This window comes from Hemibagrus wyckioides, linkage group LG29 (genome assembly GCF_019097595.1).
Source record: "Hemibagrus wyckioides isolate EC202008001 linkage group LG29, SWU_Hwy_1.0, whole genome shotgun sequence".
NCBI classification, from domain to species: domain Eukaryota; kingdom Metazoa; phylum Chordata; class Actinopteri; order Siluriformes; family Bagridae; genus Hemibagrus; species Hemibagrus wyckioides.
The window spans coordinates 12216277-12230116 of NC_080738.1; the positions used below are offsets into that span (position 1 = coordinate 12216277).

At 38.3% G+C, this 13840-nt stretch overlaps 1 protein-coding gene across 1 annotated transcript; it reads right to left on the bottom strand.

Annotated features, from left to right (window-relative positions):
- Positions 1 to 8066: 8066 nt before the first annotated feature.
- LOC131349116 (putative C-type lectin domain family 20 member A) lies at positions 8067 to 12971 on the bottom strand. Its single transcript, XM_058384510.1, has 6 exons — positions 12868 to 12971; positions 12112 to 12161; positions 10580 to 10945; positions 9338 to 9670; positions 9172 to 9260; positions 8067 to 8990 (listed from the first exon to the last, which is right to left on the bottom strand). The coding sequence occupies exons 2-6, from the start codon at positions 12146 to 12148 to the stop codon at positions 8877 to 8879; spliced, it is 939 nt and encodes a 312-aa protein (XP_058240493.1). The 5' UTR covers positions 12149 to 12161; positions 12868 to 12971; the 3' UTR covers positions 8067 to 8876.
- Positions 12972 to 13840: the final 869 nt, after the last annotated feature.

Consider the following 13840-nt stretch of genomic DNA (forward strand, 5'->3'; position numbering starts at 1 on the left):
TTTAGATAATATAACTATTTCTGATCAGATCGTAGAATGCTTCACTCCACTTCAAGAGCCTGATCTAATTTCACTAATTTCCTCTTTCAACTTTCAACCTGCATTCTAGATCCTTTACCCACGTCTTTCCTTAAACAGATATTACCAGTAGCTACCGAACCCCTTCTAAAAATCATTATATCATAGCACTGGCTATGTGCCTAAATCTTTTAAGCTAGCAGTTATCACACCCTTGATTAAAAAAAACAGACCTCGACCCCTGTCAGCTGTCTAACTATAGACCGATATCAAACCTGCCCTTTATATCCTAGAAAAGGCTATAGCACAGCAGTTATGTTCATACCTGCATAGAAATAACATTTATGAAATGTATCAGTCAGGATTTAGACCTCATCACAGCACAGAGACAGCACTGGTTAAAGTTGCCACCTGTTACTGGCTTCTGATCAGGGTTGTGTCTCCTTACTGGTGCTACTGGATCTTAGTGCAGCTTTTGACACCATTGACCACACTGTTCTACTTGATAGTCTAGAACATGTTGGTGTTAAGGGAACAGCCCTCTGCTGGCTCAGGTCTTATTTGACTGACCGTTATCAGTTTGTAGATCTAGATGGTGACTTCTCCATGCATACCAAAGTTATGTTCAGTGTTCCACAAGGTTCAGTTTTAGGCCCACTGCTTTTCTCCCTATATATGCTACCCCTTGGTGCAGTTATTCGTAAACATGGTATGAGCTTCCACTGTTATGCCGACGACACACAGCTATATGTTTCAGCTAAGTCAGATGAGAGACACCAGCTTATTAAGATAGAAGAATGTGTAAAGGACATTAGACATTGGATGGCCACTAACTTCCTCCTGCTTAACTCAAGACAAGACAGAGGTTCTAGTACTAGGACCACATGCAGCTAGAAGTAAGCTTTCTGATTACAGAGTAACGGTGGATGGTCTTTCGGTTTAATGTTGTCCAGCAGTAAAAGATCTTGGTGTGATTATCGACTCTGGTCTTTCATTTGAAGCTCATGTAGATAATATCACTAGGGTAGTCTTCTTTCATCTCAGAAATATTGCCAAGATAAGAAATATGATGTCACTTCATGATGCAGAAAAATTAGTTCATGCTTTTGTTACCTCTAGGTTGGATTATTGTAATGCCTTATGTCTGGATGTTCCAGTAGGAGCATAAACAAGCTCAAGTTAGTCCCGAACGCAGCAACTAGAGTCCTAACTAGAACCAGAAGATATGAGCACATCACTCCAATTGTAGCCACACTATATTGGCTCCCAGTCAAATTTCGCATTGATTATAAAATTCTGTTAATGACCTATAAAGCACTAAATGGTCTCGTGCCACAGTACTTGAGCGATATTTTAGTCTTTTATGATCCGCCACGCCTACTCCGATCAAAGGGTGCAGGTTATTTGGTAGTACCTCATGTAGCAAAGGCTACAGCAGGGGGCAGAGCTTTTTCTTTCAAAGCCCCAAAGTTATGGAACAGCCTTCCAATTAGTGTTCGGGATTCAGACACAGTCTCAATGTTTAAGTCTAGGCTGAAGACACATTTGTTTAGTCAAGCTTTTAATATATAGTTTTCTTAGGTAAAGGAGCAGATCTGGAAGGTTCATGGGCATAGAGTGTTTGGTGTACTGGGATGTTTGGATGCTGTTGCCTTACCACCCTCGCAAGTCGCTCAGGTTTGCTGACTGTGAGGTGGTTGGACGGGGAATGTCCCGGGAAGCCTTCATGTCTGTCACCTTCTGGCTCTCCCTTTTAGATATGCTGTCATAGCTAGTCTTGCCGGAGTCCCTGCATGCACTTTCCACATAATCTACATTGTCCTTAAACATCACATGATCAGAATCATACTTAATATCTTTCTCTTTCTCTCTCTATCTTTCTCTGTCGAGCTATACACCCCACTCCTGAGTTCCCAGTGTTTGCCAGTTTCCAGTGTGACCACTGCCCTACCCGTTCTTGGAGTCTCGTCGCTTGGTTATGCCCACTGATGCTGTGGATGGATCTGTTTTTCCTTGCCACCATCACCACAGCCTTGCTCATTAGGGATAATATAAAATAGTTAATAATTTAATTTAATCATTTATTCTTATTTCTAGTTATTTAGTTTTATTTTTTTTTCCCCTCCCCTTTCTCCATTTCTCTTCTTTTGTAAAGCTGCTTTGAGACAAAAATAAATTGAATTGAATTTACACTTTGATCTTAAATAAAATGCCCATATCAGGACAGTGCTCATTTGTTCTCCTGTCTTAATATTATCTGTTTCAGTTGTTATTGATATAGCCATGTAAATGTAAAGAAATATGATAAAGAAAAACAGCTGTTCACCAATACAAAATGGATAAATGAATGAAATACGGTTTCATTAATCAAACCCATAAGGTTTCGTTGCTCACGTTTGTCTCCTGTTCCCAGGGTAACCCATCTGGCATTGTTTGCCACCTCATGTGTCACATCCTGGTCCCCTCAAAGGCTGAGATTACTGGCCAACCATTCAACAACAAGCTTACCTGAGGGGAGAAATCGGTAAAGGAAGTTGTGAATAGGGTTCTGAACAAGAGAATATGTCAAGCTGCAAATAATGTCAACTATGAAGATTTAGAGTTGAGTTCCTCAGCTATGATAAAAAGAAGAGGAATTGAATGAAAAAATATGATGTGAATGTGAATATGATGTGAGGTGGAAATGTAACATGGAATTCTATACTCCAAGGGAAAAATGGATTCCTTAATGTTAATGACTCATAGCTTACACTCTGCTTTACACTCTGCTGTAAGGATTTTATAGGCCTTTGAAGAGGTCCCCCAGAGCAAAAACTCCAAAACCAACGTCTCAGGTTATGTATGTAACCCTGTTCCCTGAGAAGGGAACGAGATGCTGCATCATGGCTTGATGCTATGGTAACCGCCTTCATTGAACTGGTGTCTGAAGCTTGTGTGAACGCATGCCAATATTTATTTGGCCGAGGGGTCAGGTGATGTAGCAGTGCATGTCAGCAAGACCATAAATGGGCATGTACATCACCACAGGGCAGTGGAAAATGCTACACCCCTGGTGGGGTGGGCAAGAAGTAGGCTCTCTTGTTGAACCATCTAGAAGAGATGATGGGCCACACTAGCCTTCTGCTCCTCTCTGTAGGAGCTAGGCTGCAGCCTGGAGCAGATGCTAGAAGTCCTCAGCTCCTGGGGAGAGTGATGGAAAAGCCCCTTGAATGTCGCTGACTGATGCTTGACCTCCAGTACCTGTTGACAGCAATGCTTACAGAATTGCTGAACAGGCCATAAGGAGAAATTGGGGTGTACAGAAGAAAGGACAGATACTTTTCTGTGTCTAAAGTGGCTGCCATAGATGGCCGATCAGTGAGCCATCAGCTTGGTGACACAGAAGGCTAAATCCATGGCCTGGCGGAGCTCCATTAGCAGGTCAGCCTGGTAGGGCTGCTTCCCTGGTGTGTAGAGAAGAGCCAGTCTGACCTGCTGCCACGTAGGCTTTACCTAGGAGGGCTGAAGTAAGCCTACAATACATGGCTGAGCATGGCCTTTTTTTCATGATATCTCAAGGGGATTTGTCTTGCCACTTTTGCTACTCATTTGGGATCTAAATCTATACTACACTGTCAAACCTATCTGGACACTAAACCTATTACACCCAACTAATGTAAACCTTGAATGACTGGCTTCAAATCACATAATTGTGCCTAATTCAGTTGCACACAGAAATTATTGAAACAGAAATTGAGTTGTTTCATATTCTTTCCAGGAGTTACTGAAACAATTTTCTAGATTTCACTTAATTGAAATCTAATTTACATTTTCCCTAATTTGGGAAAGATTTTAAACTTTTCAGGTCCTGTTATGCAGATAACTAATATCACTTTTTATTGGCATAAATGTGAGTCTAACTTCTGAAATGTTTTTTTTGTCCTTTACATTTTCTGCTGTGTGAGCTTTGCCCTTCATTGACTTTCACAGATATGTGCAGAGTATGCAACTGTTAATTTATGTGTCATTCATCAACAAACACTTATGAGTGTTGCTGAATCTTTTTTTAATTCTTATGGAAATTCTTCAGTTTGGCTTACACAAACATTTACTTACAGGTACAGACCTGTTCAACGTTAATAGTCATTGTCCGGTTGCTCACTTCTGATGGTTCATGGTTAATGTTCCGGATAGCAGAAAAATCAACCTTTGTCATACTCAAGCAAATTGACATAGTTGACACAGTTCCCCTTCAGTATAAGGGCTCCTTGTCATTCTGAGTTTTCACCACAAGAGGACACAGAAGGTAGATCCCACAGAGAGAGATAGAAGGAGGTGGCCTAATGCTGGACCATCAACCTCCTTATTCTGATTATTTTGCTTTCTCTGATGTTGATTGTAAAACATAATGTGAAATAGATTAATAGTCAGAAATTTGTAAATGCTTATAAAAGATTTATAAATGTGTCAAAATATTATTATAGTCTATTATAAATTATATTATAGTCTCTACCTGAGCCATTGGATATATCTAGTTCTGTTAATTATAGCTAATTAGTTAGCTAATTTTTCAGTTTTCTCCATATTTCATTCTAAGGCTTATTCCCATATATTCTCCCAGCCATTCCCTGCTGTTCTTTGGTTTCCAATTTTAGAGACATTCCATCAGACTTCCATCAGATGAAGAACAAATTCCATGACCATGGACCAAGACCAGTCTGGAACTAACCTGAAAGGGAAAAAAATGTCACAGAGGGCACAAGATGATAATATCATGCTTGGAATGAAAATCATCAATGAAACCATCTGACTACTACACAATCCCTAACATTCCTTAGCACACACCAACTTCAGATACTTTGAAAATGCACCAATAAAATATACACTATATTGCCAAAAGTATTCGCTCACCCATCCAAATAATCAGAATCAGGTGTTCCAATCACTTCCATGGCCACAGGTGTATAAAATCAAGCACCTAGGCATGCAGACTGCTTCTACAAACATTTGTGAAAGAATGGGTCGCTCTCAGGAGCTCAGTGAATTCCAGCGTGGAACTGTGATAGTATGCCACCTGTGCAACAAATCCAGTCGTGAAATTTCCTCGCTCCTAAATATTCCACAGTCAACTGTCAGCTGTATTATAAGAACGTGGAAGTGTTTGGGAACGACAGCAACTCAGCCACGAAGTGGTAGGCCACGTAAACTGACGGAGCGGGGTCAGCGGATGCTGAGGCGCATAGTGCGAAGTGGTCGCCAACTTTCTGCAGAGTCAATCGCTACAGACCTCCAAACTTCATGTGGCCTTCAGATTAGCTCAAGAACAGTTCGCAGAGAGCTTCATGGAATGGGTTTCCATGGCCGAGCAGCTGCATCCAAGCCATACATCACCAAGTGCAATGCAAAGCGTCGGATGCAGTGGTGTAAAGCACGCCGCCACGGGACTCTAGAGCAGTGGAGACGCGTTCTCTGGAGTGACGAATCACGCTTCTCCATCTGGCAATCTGATGGACGAGTCTGGGTTTGGCGGTTGCCAGGAGAACGGTACTTGTCTGACTGCATTGTGCCAAGTGTAAAGTCTGGTGGAGGGGGGATTATGGTGTGGGGTTGTTTTTCAGGAGCTGGGCTTGGCCCCTTAGTTCCAGTGAAAGGAACTCTGAATGCTTCAGCATACCAAGACATTTTGGACAATTCCATGCTCCCAACTTTGTGGGAACAGTTTGGAGCTGGCCCCTTCCTCTTCCAACATGACTGTGTACCAGTGCACAAAGCAAGGTCCATAAAGACATGGATGACAGAGTCTGGTGTGGATGAACTTGACTGGCCTGCACAGAGTCCTGACCTCAACCCGATAGAACACCTTTGGGATGAATTAGAGCGGAGACTGAGAGCCAGGCCTTCTCGTCCAACATCAGTGTGTGACCTCACAAATGCACTTCTGGAAGAATGGTCAAAAATTCCCATAAACACACTCCTAAACCTTGTGGACAGCCTTCCCAGAAGAGTTGAAGCTGTTATAGCTGCAAAGGGTGGACCGACGTCATATTGAACCCTATGGATTAGGAGTGGGATGTCACTTAAGTTCATATGCGAGTCAAGGCAGGTGAGCGAATACTTTTGGCAATATAGTGTATGAAGAAATACAAAGTGAACCTTCAAATACATAGGAAATCGTGAAAACTCACCCATTACACAATCTTATAAAAAAGTGACCAAAAAGGGATCATAAAGTCTATGTATCACATACAGACATTAATAGTTTTGATGTATTTCTTTTCTGTTCTTTTCTGTTCATTTTACTATAAAACACAGGTTAAATAAGACATCAGTACTTTGTACTTTTAGTTACTCACACAAGACACTTATGGTACATTTTCCTACTAAAAACACTGAGCTTATGTTTTTTTGTCACTCTTTTTAGATTCAAAAACCTAAGGACAAAAACACACAGTTGTAAGAGGAATAAGAAAAGCTTACCACTCTTTGCCTGTCCACAATTTATTGTAGAGCTTAGGATTGGGCAAGAGACTAGGATTCTGAGAGTAGGCAAATATGAACTGTTCCACAGTGTTTCCCTGCCTAATATGGTGTTGGTCCCCCTTTTGCTGCCAAAACAGTCCTGACCCATCAAAGCATGGACACAGGCGAGGCACAGATCTGGGGAAGGGTACAGCAGCACTGAAGGTCCCAATGAGCACAGTGGCCTCCATCATCTGATGTTTGGAACCACCTTAGTCAGGTAGGTGACCTGATGGTACCTGATGGTCACTGAAAGAGCTCCAACATTTCTTTGTGGAGAACCTTTCAGAAGAACAACTATCTCTGCAGCACTCCACCAATCGGACCTGTATGTTAGATTGGCCAGGCGGAAGCCACTCCTCAGTAAATGCACATGACAGCCCACCTGGAGTTTGCCAAAAGGCACCTGAATGACTCTCAGACTATGATAAACAAAATTTTCTGGTCTGATAAAACAAAGATTTAACTCTTTGACCTGAATTGGCAAGCGCCATTTCTGGAGGAAACCAGGCACCGCTCATCACCTGGCCAATACCATCCCTACAGTGAAGCATGGTGGTGGCAGCATCATGTTGTGGGGCTGTTAATACTTATGTACATGTGATTTTTTTTCATTTATTTTTAATAAATTTGCAAAGATTTTAAACAAACTTCTTTCACGTTGTCATTATGGGGTATTATTTGTAGAATTTTGAAAAAAAAAAAAATTAATCCATTTTAGAATAAGGCTGTAACATAAAATTTGGAAAAAGTGAAGCACTGTGAATACTTTCTGGATGCACTGTATATATGGTTTGTAATTTTGAGCAACTATCCATACATTTTAAATGGTCAGCCATTTTTAAAGAGTGCACATTAATTCAATTACATGGTGGAACTTTTTGGGGGTTGTTGAATATGTTTTAAATATTATTTTGTAAGTACTGTACAATAAAAGTTGATTCACATCAGTTATGGGCCAGTTTAGAGTTTTGGAGTATTGTATGATTTGTATATGTCTGTACTGCTATACTTGGGTCACGGGGCGCCTGTGCCTATCTCAGGCGTCATCGGGCACCAAGGCAGGATACACCCTGGATGGAGTGCCAACCCATTGCAGGGCACACACACACACACTCATTCACTCATGCAGTCACACACTATGGGCAATTTAGAGACTCCAATCAGCCTAGAAGCATGTCTTTAGACTGTGGAAGGAAACGGGAGCACCCAGAGGAAACCCACCAAGCACGGGGAGAACATGCAAACTCCACACACTCAGTGAGCGGGAGCTTCATCCTCACAAGCATAAATTTTTTTGTCATAAGTTTGCTCTACTATATAGAGATACCTAGTCATACATGACCGCATATAATGCAAGCACATAGCCAAAAATGGATATAATCATATTTATTCATTTAATATTACATCAACATACAGAAGTTATATTTTGTGATAGATACAAATGTTTACAACCAACCAACTACATATGAACAAATTAAATTGTACAAACTGCATAAAAATGTATAAATATTGAATTAATTTCTTACACACATTTGTTTAATAGCCTAAATAACAATTCTGTAGCCCTCACCAAATAAAAACAAATAACCTCAGGTGACAAATATAAATGAATGAATGAATGAATGAATGAATGAGTGAATGAATAGAACCACCACAACAGATTTCAACATGTAATAATTTTTCCCCAAAAGTAAACCAATATTTAGAATCCAGTGGAAAAAGATTTACACCCTTTCTACATCCATAATGATTAAGAGACTTAATATCTAGGTGTTACTAATAAATACAGAAGTTTAGTTAATCATCAATAAATGTAACTACCTCTATAAAAGCGATTTGGAGCATTGAGATGTGTGTTTACATCAGGGCAAGAAGAAAGGACATCAGCCAAGGTCTCTGAGAAGCAATTGTTGCTGTTCATCACTCTGGTAAGGATTAGAAAAACCCTCTCATAGCAATTTAAAATTCAAGGTATTTTCAAATCCAATTTGTTTCCTATTTACTGGATCATTTCAGATCTACACCACCCCTTTCTAACTGGGATTGAGCTCAGCTCTGTATTGAGGTATTTACATGAAGACTTTTCCATCTGATTACCAACAAATTATTTAACATACTGAGTGAAAAGGATCGTTTATAATTGGAGAGCCTACAAAACAATGCTCATTTTCCCAGGAGTGGGTGTCCCAGCAAATTCAGTCCATGGTCAGACATTAAACATTTACGGTCATTAAAAATTGCATATTTAACACTTAGCTATGTTTAGAAGTTAAAGCTGCTGTTTATGTAGCAATGAAAAAAAAAAGTACAGGGTCTGTTCAATTTCTATCTTAAGAACAGAATGCTCAAATTAACTGTTAGAGATCATCATTATTTATGATTAACTTTTGAAAGACTATGCCATCTGGTTGCTCTATCCATTTTATTGTGGTGTTATTTGATATCCCATGTTCCTCCAGTTTTAGCTTGATCTGAAAAACAAGATATGCAATTTATTAATGTATAATCCAGAATATAGACATTAAAATCTTGTGAGATTTGCATGGTACTGAGACTGTATACAACATTCTAACTGCAACAAAGACCATGTGCCTCATGTTGCACATGATGTAAGTGGGGATTGTGTACTAGAGGACTGAGGATTTGTCTCACCATCTGTAAGATTGTTGCCTTCATTGCAGAATCATTCACATCCTGATTCGATTTAATCTTCATTCTTATGGTTTGTTTTTTTGTAAAATCTGAAGGCAGAAATGCATATAAACATTAAACATTGAAACTGGTGAAAAATATGGGCCCAATTTGGTTGTTAGCTTACCTCTGAGACAGAAGAAAGGCTTTATTTGAGAGCATGGTGCAGCATCAACCAGGCCATTAAAAAAATGACCACAATTATCATATGTACCTGCACCACCTGGTTTTCCTGTCACCCAACTAAAGGTAGAGAATGTACTCTGGTCTACCCACTTCCAGGTGTCTCTGGACAGACCAATCCAAGCATTACCAGAGACTTTTCCTTTTATCAGTGTATTTTCCTCTATGGTTGTAACACTGGCCAGGTCTGTGTGATATTGCCTGCAGTAACTCTGAGCATTAGAAAAAGACTTAGAAGTAGAAATAACAATGTATCTGCTGGACCCAGTGTTCCTGTCTGTCAAAATGAAAAACACACGATTAATTATTGATTCAAAAATTAAAATGTAAACAGGTTGTTTAATTAAAAGCATTCACATTTTATTGACATTTTTTAATTGGTCAGGCATTATACATGTTAATCCCTGTATTTTATATATAATCAGGACTAATGAAATAAAGTGTAGATCATGGTATATATTGATATTTGAACTGAACAAATGTATATTTTTTTCTATGTGTCTATGGAATTGAAAAAATATTTTCAGATCTGCAGTTTCACAGAGATCATACTATTTGCTGTTTTTGAAAGCATTATTGTTTCAAATTCCCTTGCCTGACCACCAAGGGTGGTGAAATTCACCTGGATATCTTATGCACGTGTGCACACAAGCTGAGAGCTTTTGATAAAGTCAGAAATTAATGTTTGACACAGTTTGCAGTAAATACTGCTGACATAAAGCCACCTTTTCCATTTTGTCTATTTGTATTTCAGAATTTAAAATTTCTGAACAATAAATACAAATTTAAAACATTAAAATATCAGATTTTATGTAAATTAGGTCAAACTTCAATCCTCCTAGACTCTTTTGGACACTTTTAAATCAATATCACCAATCACAGTTATCTGCCAATGCATCAAAACTTTTATGTTGTACTAAACTTTCTGATTTTCTACAGTGATGTTAAACACATGATACTTAGTACATGCCATTGGAAGGTCTCAGAATGTGTGTCACAAAAGGTAGCTAGGTGATATTTGCTGTCTGGATTTTATTAAACTAACAGTATTTTGTCTAGTGTCTCCTTTTGAAGTACAGGTCCAGCTGTTTTTTAAGCTAGTTAACATTTAAGCACATTCAGGTTTTTTTTTTAAATACATCCTTCCTTTCCTAATAAATGAAAAAGTGAATTTATTGTTTCTCACCATCAAAGCACACAAAGGGAAATGCTGCTGTACAAAAATAGTCAAACCAACAGCTTGGCTTTATCCCACCACAAGCTTCCATTGCATAGGTCGGCTCACCGGCACACCAATCTGTCACATTTCCGAGTGGCTGGTTTCCCAGGGACCAGCGCCAGCTATTAACATCATTGTAATAGCCAGTCCAAGCACTGGAAGTCAATTGTTGCTTCTGTGCCTCATTTTGAAGCTTGACCATGTCATCACTGTCTCCAGCAATAGCCAGGTCAATGTATTTGGCTTGGCAGTAAGTCCGAGCATCATTCCAATTTTTCCCCTGTTGGACTAGGATGTACTCATACGGTACAGACAAGACGAAAAGGAAGACTTCTGTAGATGACAGATTAGAATAATATATTTTTTTTAACATTAGGTCTGTTAAAAATAAATCTGTTAGCTTCTTTATTTAATCTGTGTTTTTCAGTGGGGAAGATGTTTGACTTTTTTTTTTTTTACTAAAGAGAAAAAAAATATGAAACACAATTTTATTTTTTTCCTATAAAATAAAATACAGTTAATTTTGCCTGTGGCATTAGGTCATGTATCAATCATTTTATGAATCTTGGTGTGTAAATAGTTGTGTAAACCAGGCTGAACCAAAGATCTTTGTCAGTTTTATAAAGGAAACACTTCATACTTTCATGTGTATATTGGTAAATGTTAATCACCTTTAAAGTACAGAGCATGTTCCCATGATAGTTCATTTGTGTTTCTTTACTTTCAACTTCATATTGCATGTAAATAGTGAAATAAAGCAGGAGAAAGCTAAGCAGGTAATCATGGACACCAAACGCATACAGGGGAAATGTTTTAAAACTATTTTTAAGTGTCCCAGGAACAAAGGCTAGAAGTCTCTCAAATTCTTGCACAGCATTAAAAGTAGATGATTTGACAAAATTAATTCATTAATAAAGGTAGTATTAGTCTTCACAAAACGATTCAATTAGTTACAGCTATGCACATGCGACACCCACAAATGTATTGTCACAATTGTGTTTATATATTATTTTATTTCTGTGTACAGAAAGGCCGGATTTATGTGTTTCAATTATGGCAATTCTAGTGCTGTTTTTTTTTAGTGTAGTTACTAAATTACACCGCAAGGGGGAGTATCCACCAAAGTGAGTGTTGGAGTGTAGCCGCCAGGCCTCCGTTTCTCAGACAGAGAACAGCCTGCGGAACGAAAACACCTACCGTCTCATGTCTCTGCTTCTTACTGTCTTAAACAGACAGAACATTAGAACTGTGAACAGGTCGCTCATGCCTGAGGCCTGTAACACACAGACCAGTATGCCCTTCTTTTATTTGATGGCTTTTTTTTGACTTAGTTGAATGACTAGTTGTCTGATTTAACAAACCTGCTTGGTTTGGAATAAAAGCCTGCAGCCACAGCAGCCTTTTGCAGATAAAATTATTAAAGTTTAAATCAACACACTAGCCTGTCTGTGTAGCAAAAAGCATGAGTTGGTTATTCACAATAGTTATTTTCCTCTCACCTGTGAGAGACAAAAGCTGAAACATGCGATTCCCCATCACTGATGTGGCACTGAGGAAATAAGGAAAATGAAATATAAATATTTTGAGATGACCTGCAAGAAATCAAGTGAGAAATCTCCAAGCAATCCAACTTAAACAGTGTAAGACGGCTAACTGGTAATTTCAACTGCATCGTCATGGGGTTCACAGTGAGGACCATATCCCAAAGCAAGCTCTAAAACTTATGGTTTTCTTAAGGTAGCTTAACCAAATATTTGCAAGTTGGTTTATTGAAAATCACAACATTTTTTATTGAGCAAGACTTTCCTCATCATGATGTGTACATGTTAAGACTGGCTCAAACATTTTTCTGGAGAAGCAGGATATGAATAGGTTATTTTCTTTTCAATTCACATGGCACTTAAAGTAAAAGTAAATGCAAGTGAAATAATCAGCAGTAAATTGTTATTGCTAGTTTCAACTGCAATGCAGATTACATTGTAAAGACATCACAGTTGCATGCATGTAGAGAAAACAAACTTGTTTCAATTGTGCCATGTTACAGTTGTATAGGCGATCCCATACCATAGCTCAGTCACCTTTAAGCAAGAATGCAATGATATTAAACACCACTCAAAGATTTTTAACCCAAGAGAGAAAAACAAAATTGTACTAGCATAAATTGTTAAAGATAACAATCAGATACAGACACAAGTCTGTACTGGCCAAATGAATCCACTGACCAAATACAAAAATTAGAAAATATATTCACTTACTCTGAAGTACTCTAGAGAAAATGAAAAAGGACCTCTGATTCATCGGCACTTCTAATTTTGACAAGTTTAGCTGGCATTATATAAGAGAGCTCTCATGCAAAACATTCCATTCTTCCCCATATGACAGTGAAGAAATCTTTGGAGCTTCAATCTGATTGGCCAACAGTATTTTTAATGCTGAATTGTTAAGTAGCACATCAGGAGCTTTTTCTGGATGAGAAAATTGCAGATCTATTCTTATGTAGCCAGATCTTAATGTCTTTTATAAAGGCTTCATAAATGAAAAACTTTTTTTTTAAAATTCTACAGTTTCATTTTTGTAGGCTAAGGGTTTATTAGATCTTTAGTTGAATTCAAGATTTTTGATAGTGTGCCTTAACATGAAGCAGCAAAGTAAATAATCTCTAGTGAGGTTATGTCAACTAAGGAAAGGCAGTCGTAAAAAAATAAAACACACACACACGCACACACACACACACACACACACACACACACACACACAGAAAACGTCAATGAAATTAAATGGTTTTTAATCTGACTGAATGGGAATAATAGATTTGGGAATATAGACCAATCAGCAATAACATTAAAATTACCTTCCTGTAAAGTAAATAACACTCATTATCACATTACAATGGCATTTGTGATGACTGATTTTGATTTTAATTATTTTGATATAAAGAAGTATAACATTTTCTGATATTAATTCAATTTTATATCCAAATAATACACATAGCACCCAATGAGCAAAGACAGATAAAAAGAGGTTATAAAGAATTCATTTTAGTCAAGTGAAAGAAAGGGTGCACAAATCATTAATATTAATCTGGACATAATTTGTTAGTCCAGTGAGTCATTTGCTTTGACTATGGATTTTTTGCTTAGATTTTGCACTGATGCTTTGCATTGACCTTTTATTCTAAAGCTTACTAAAGCTTAGAACATCGCTGAACATGATAAATAAACCCTGTTA

Excerpts from the sequence above, each read along its gene's own strand:
- LOC131349116 (XM_058384510.1), bottom strand. The coding sequence starts at position 12,148 with ATGGGGAATCGCATGTTTCAGCTTTTGTCTCTCACAG. Across the intron at positions 9,671-10,579 it reads TCCCTTTGTGTGCTTTGATG|ACAGGAACACTGGGTCCAGC; the intron begins GTGAGAAACAAT and ends TCATTTTGACAG. Across the intron at positions 9,261-9,337 it reads GCCTTTCTTCTGTCTCAGAG|ATTTTACAAAAAAACAAACC; the intron begins GTAAGCTAACAA and ends TTCTGCCTTCAG.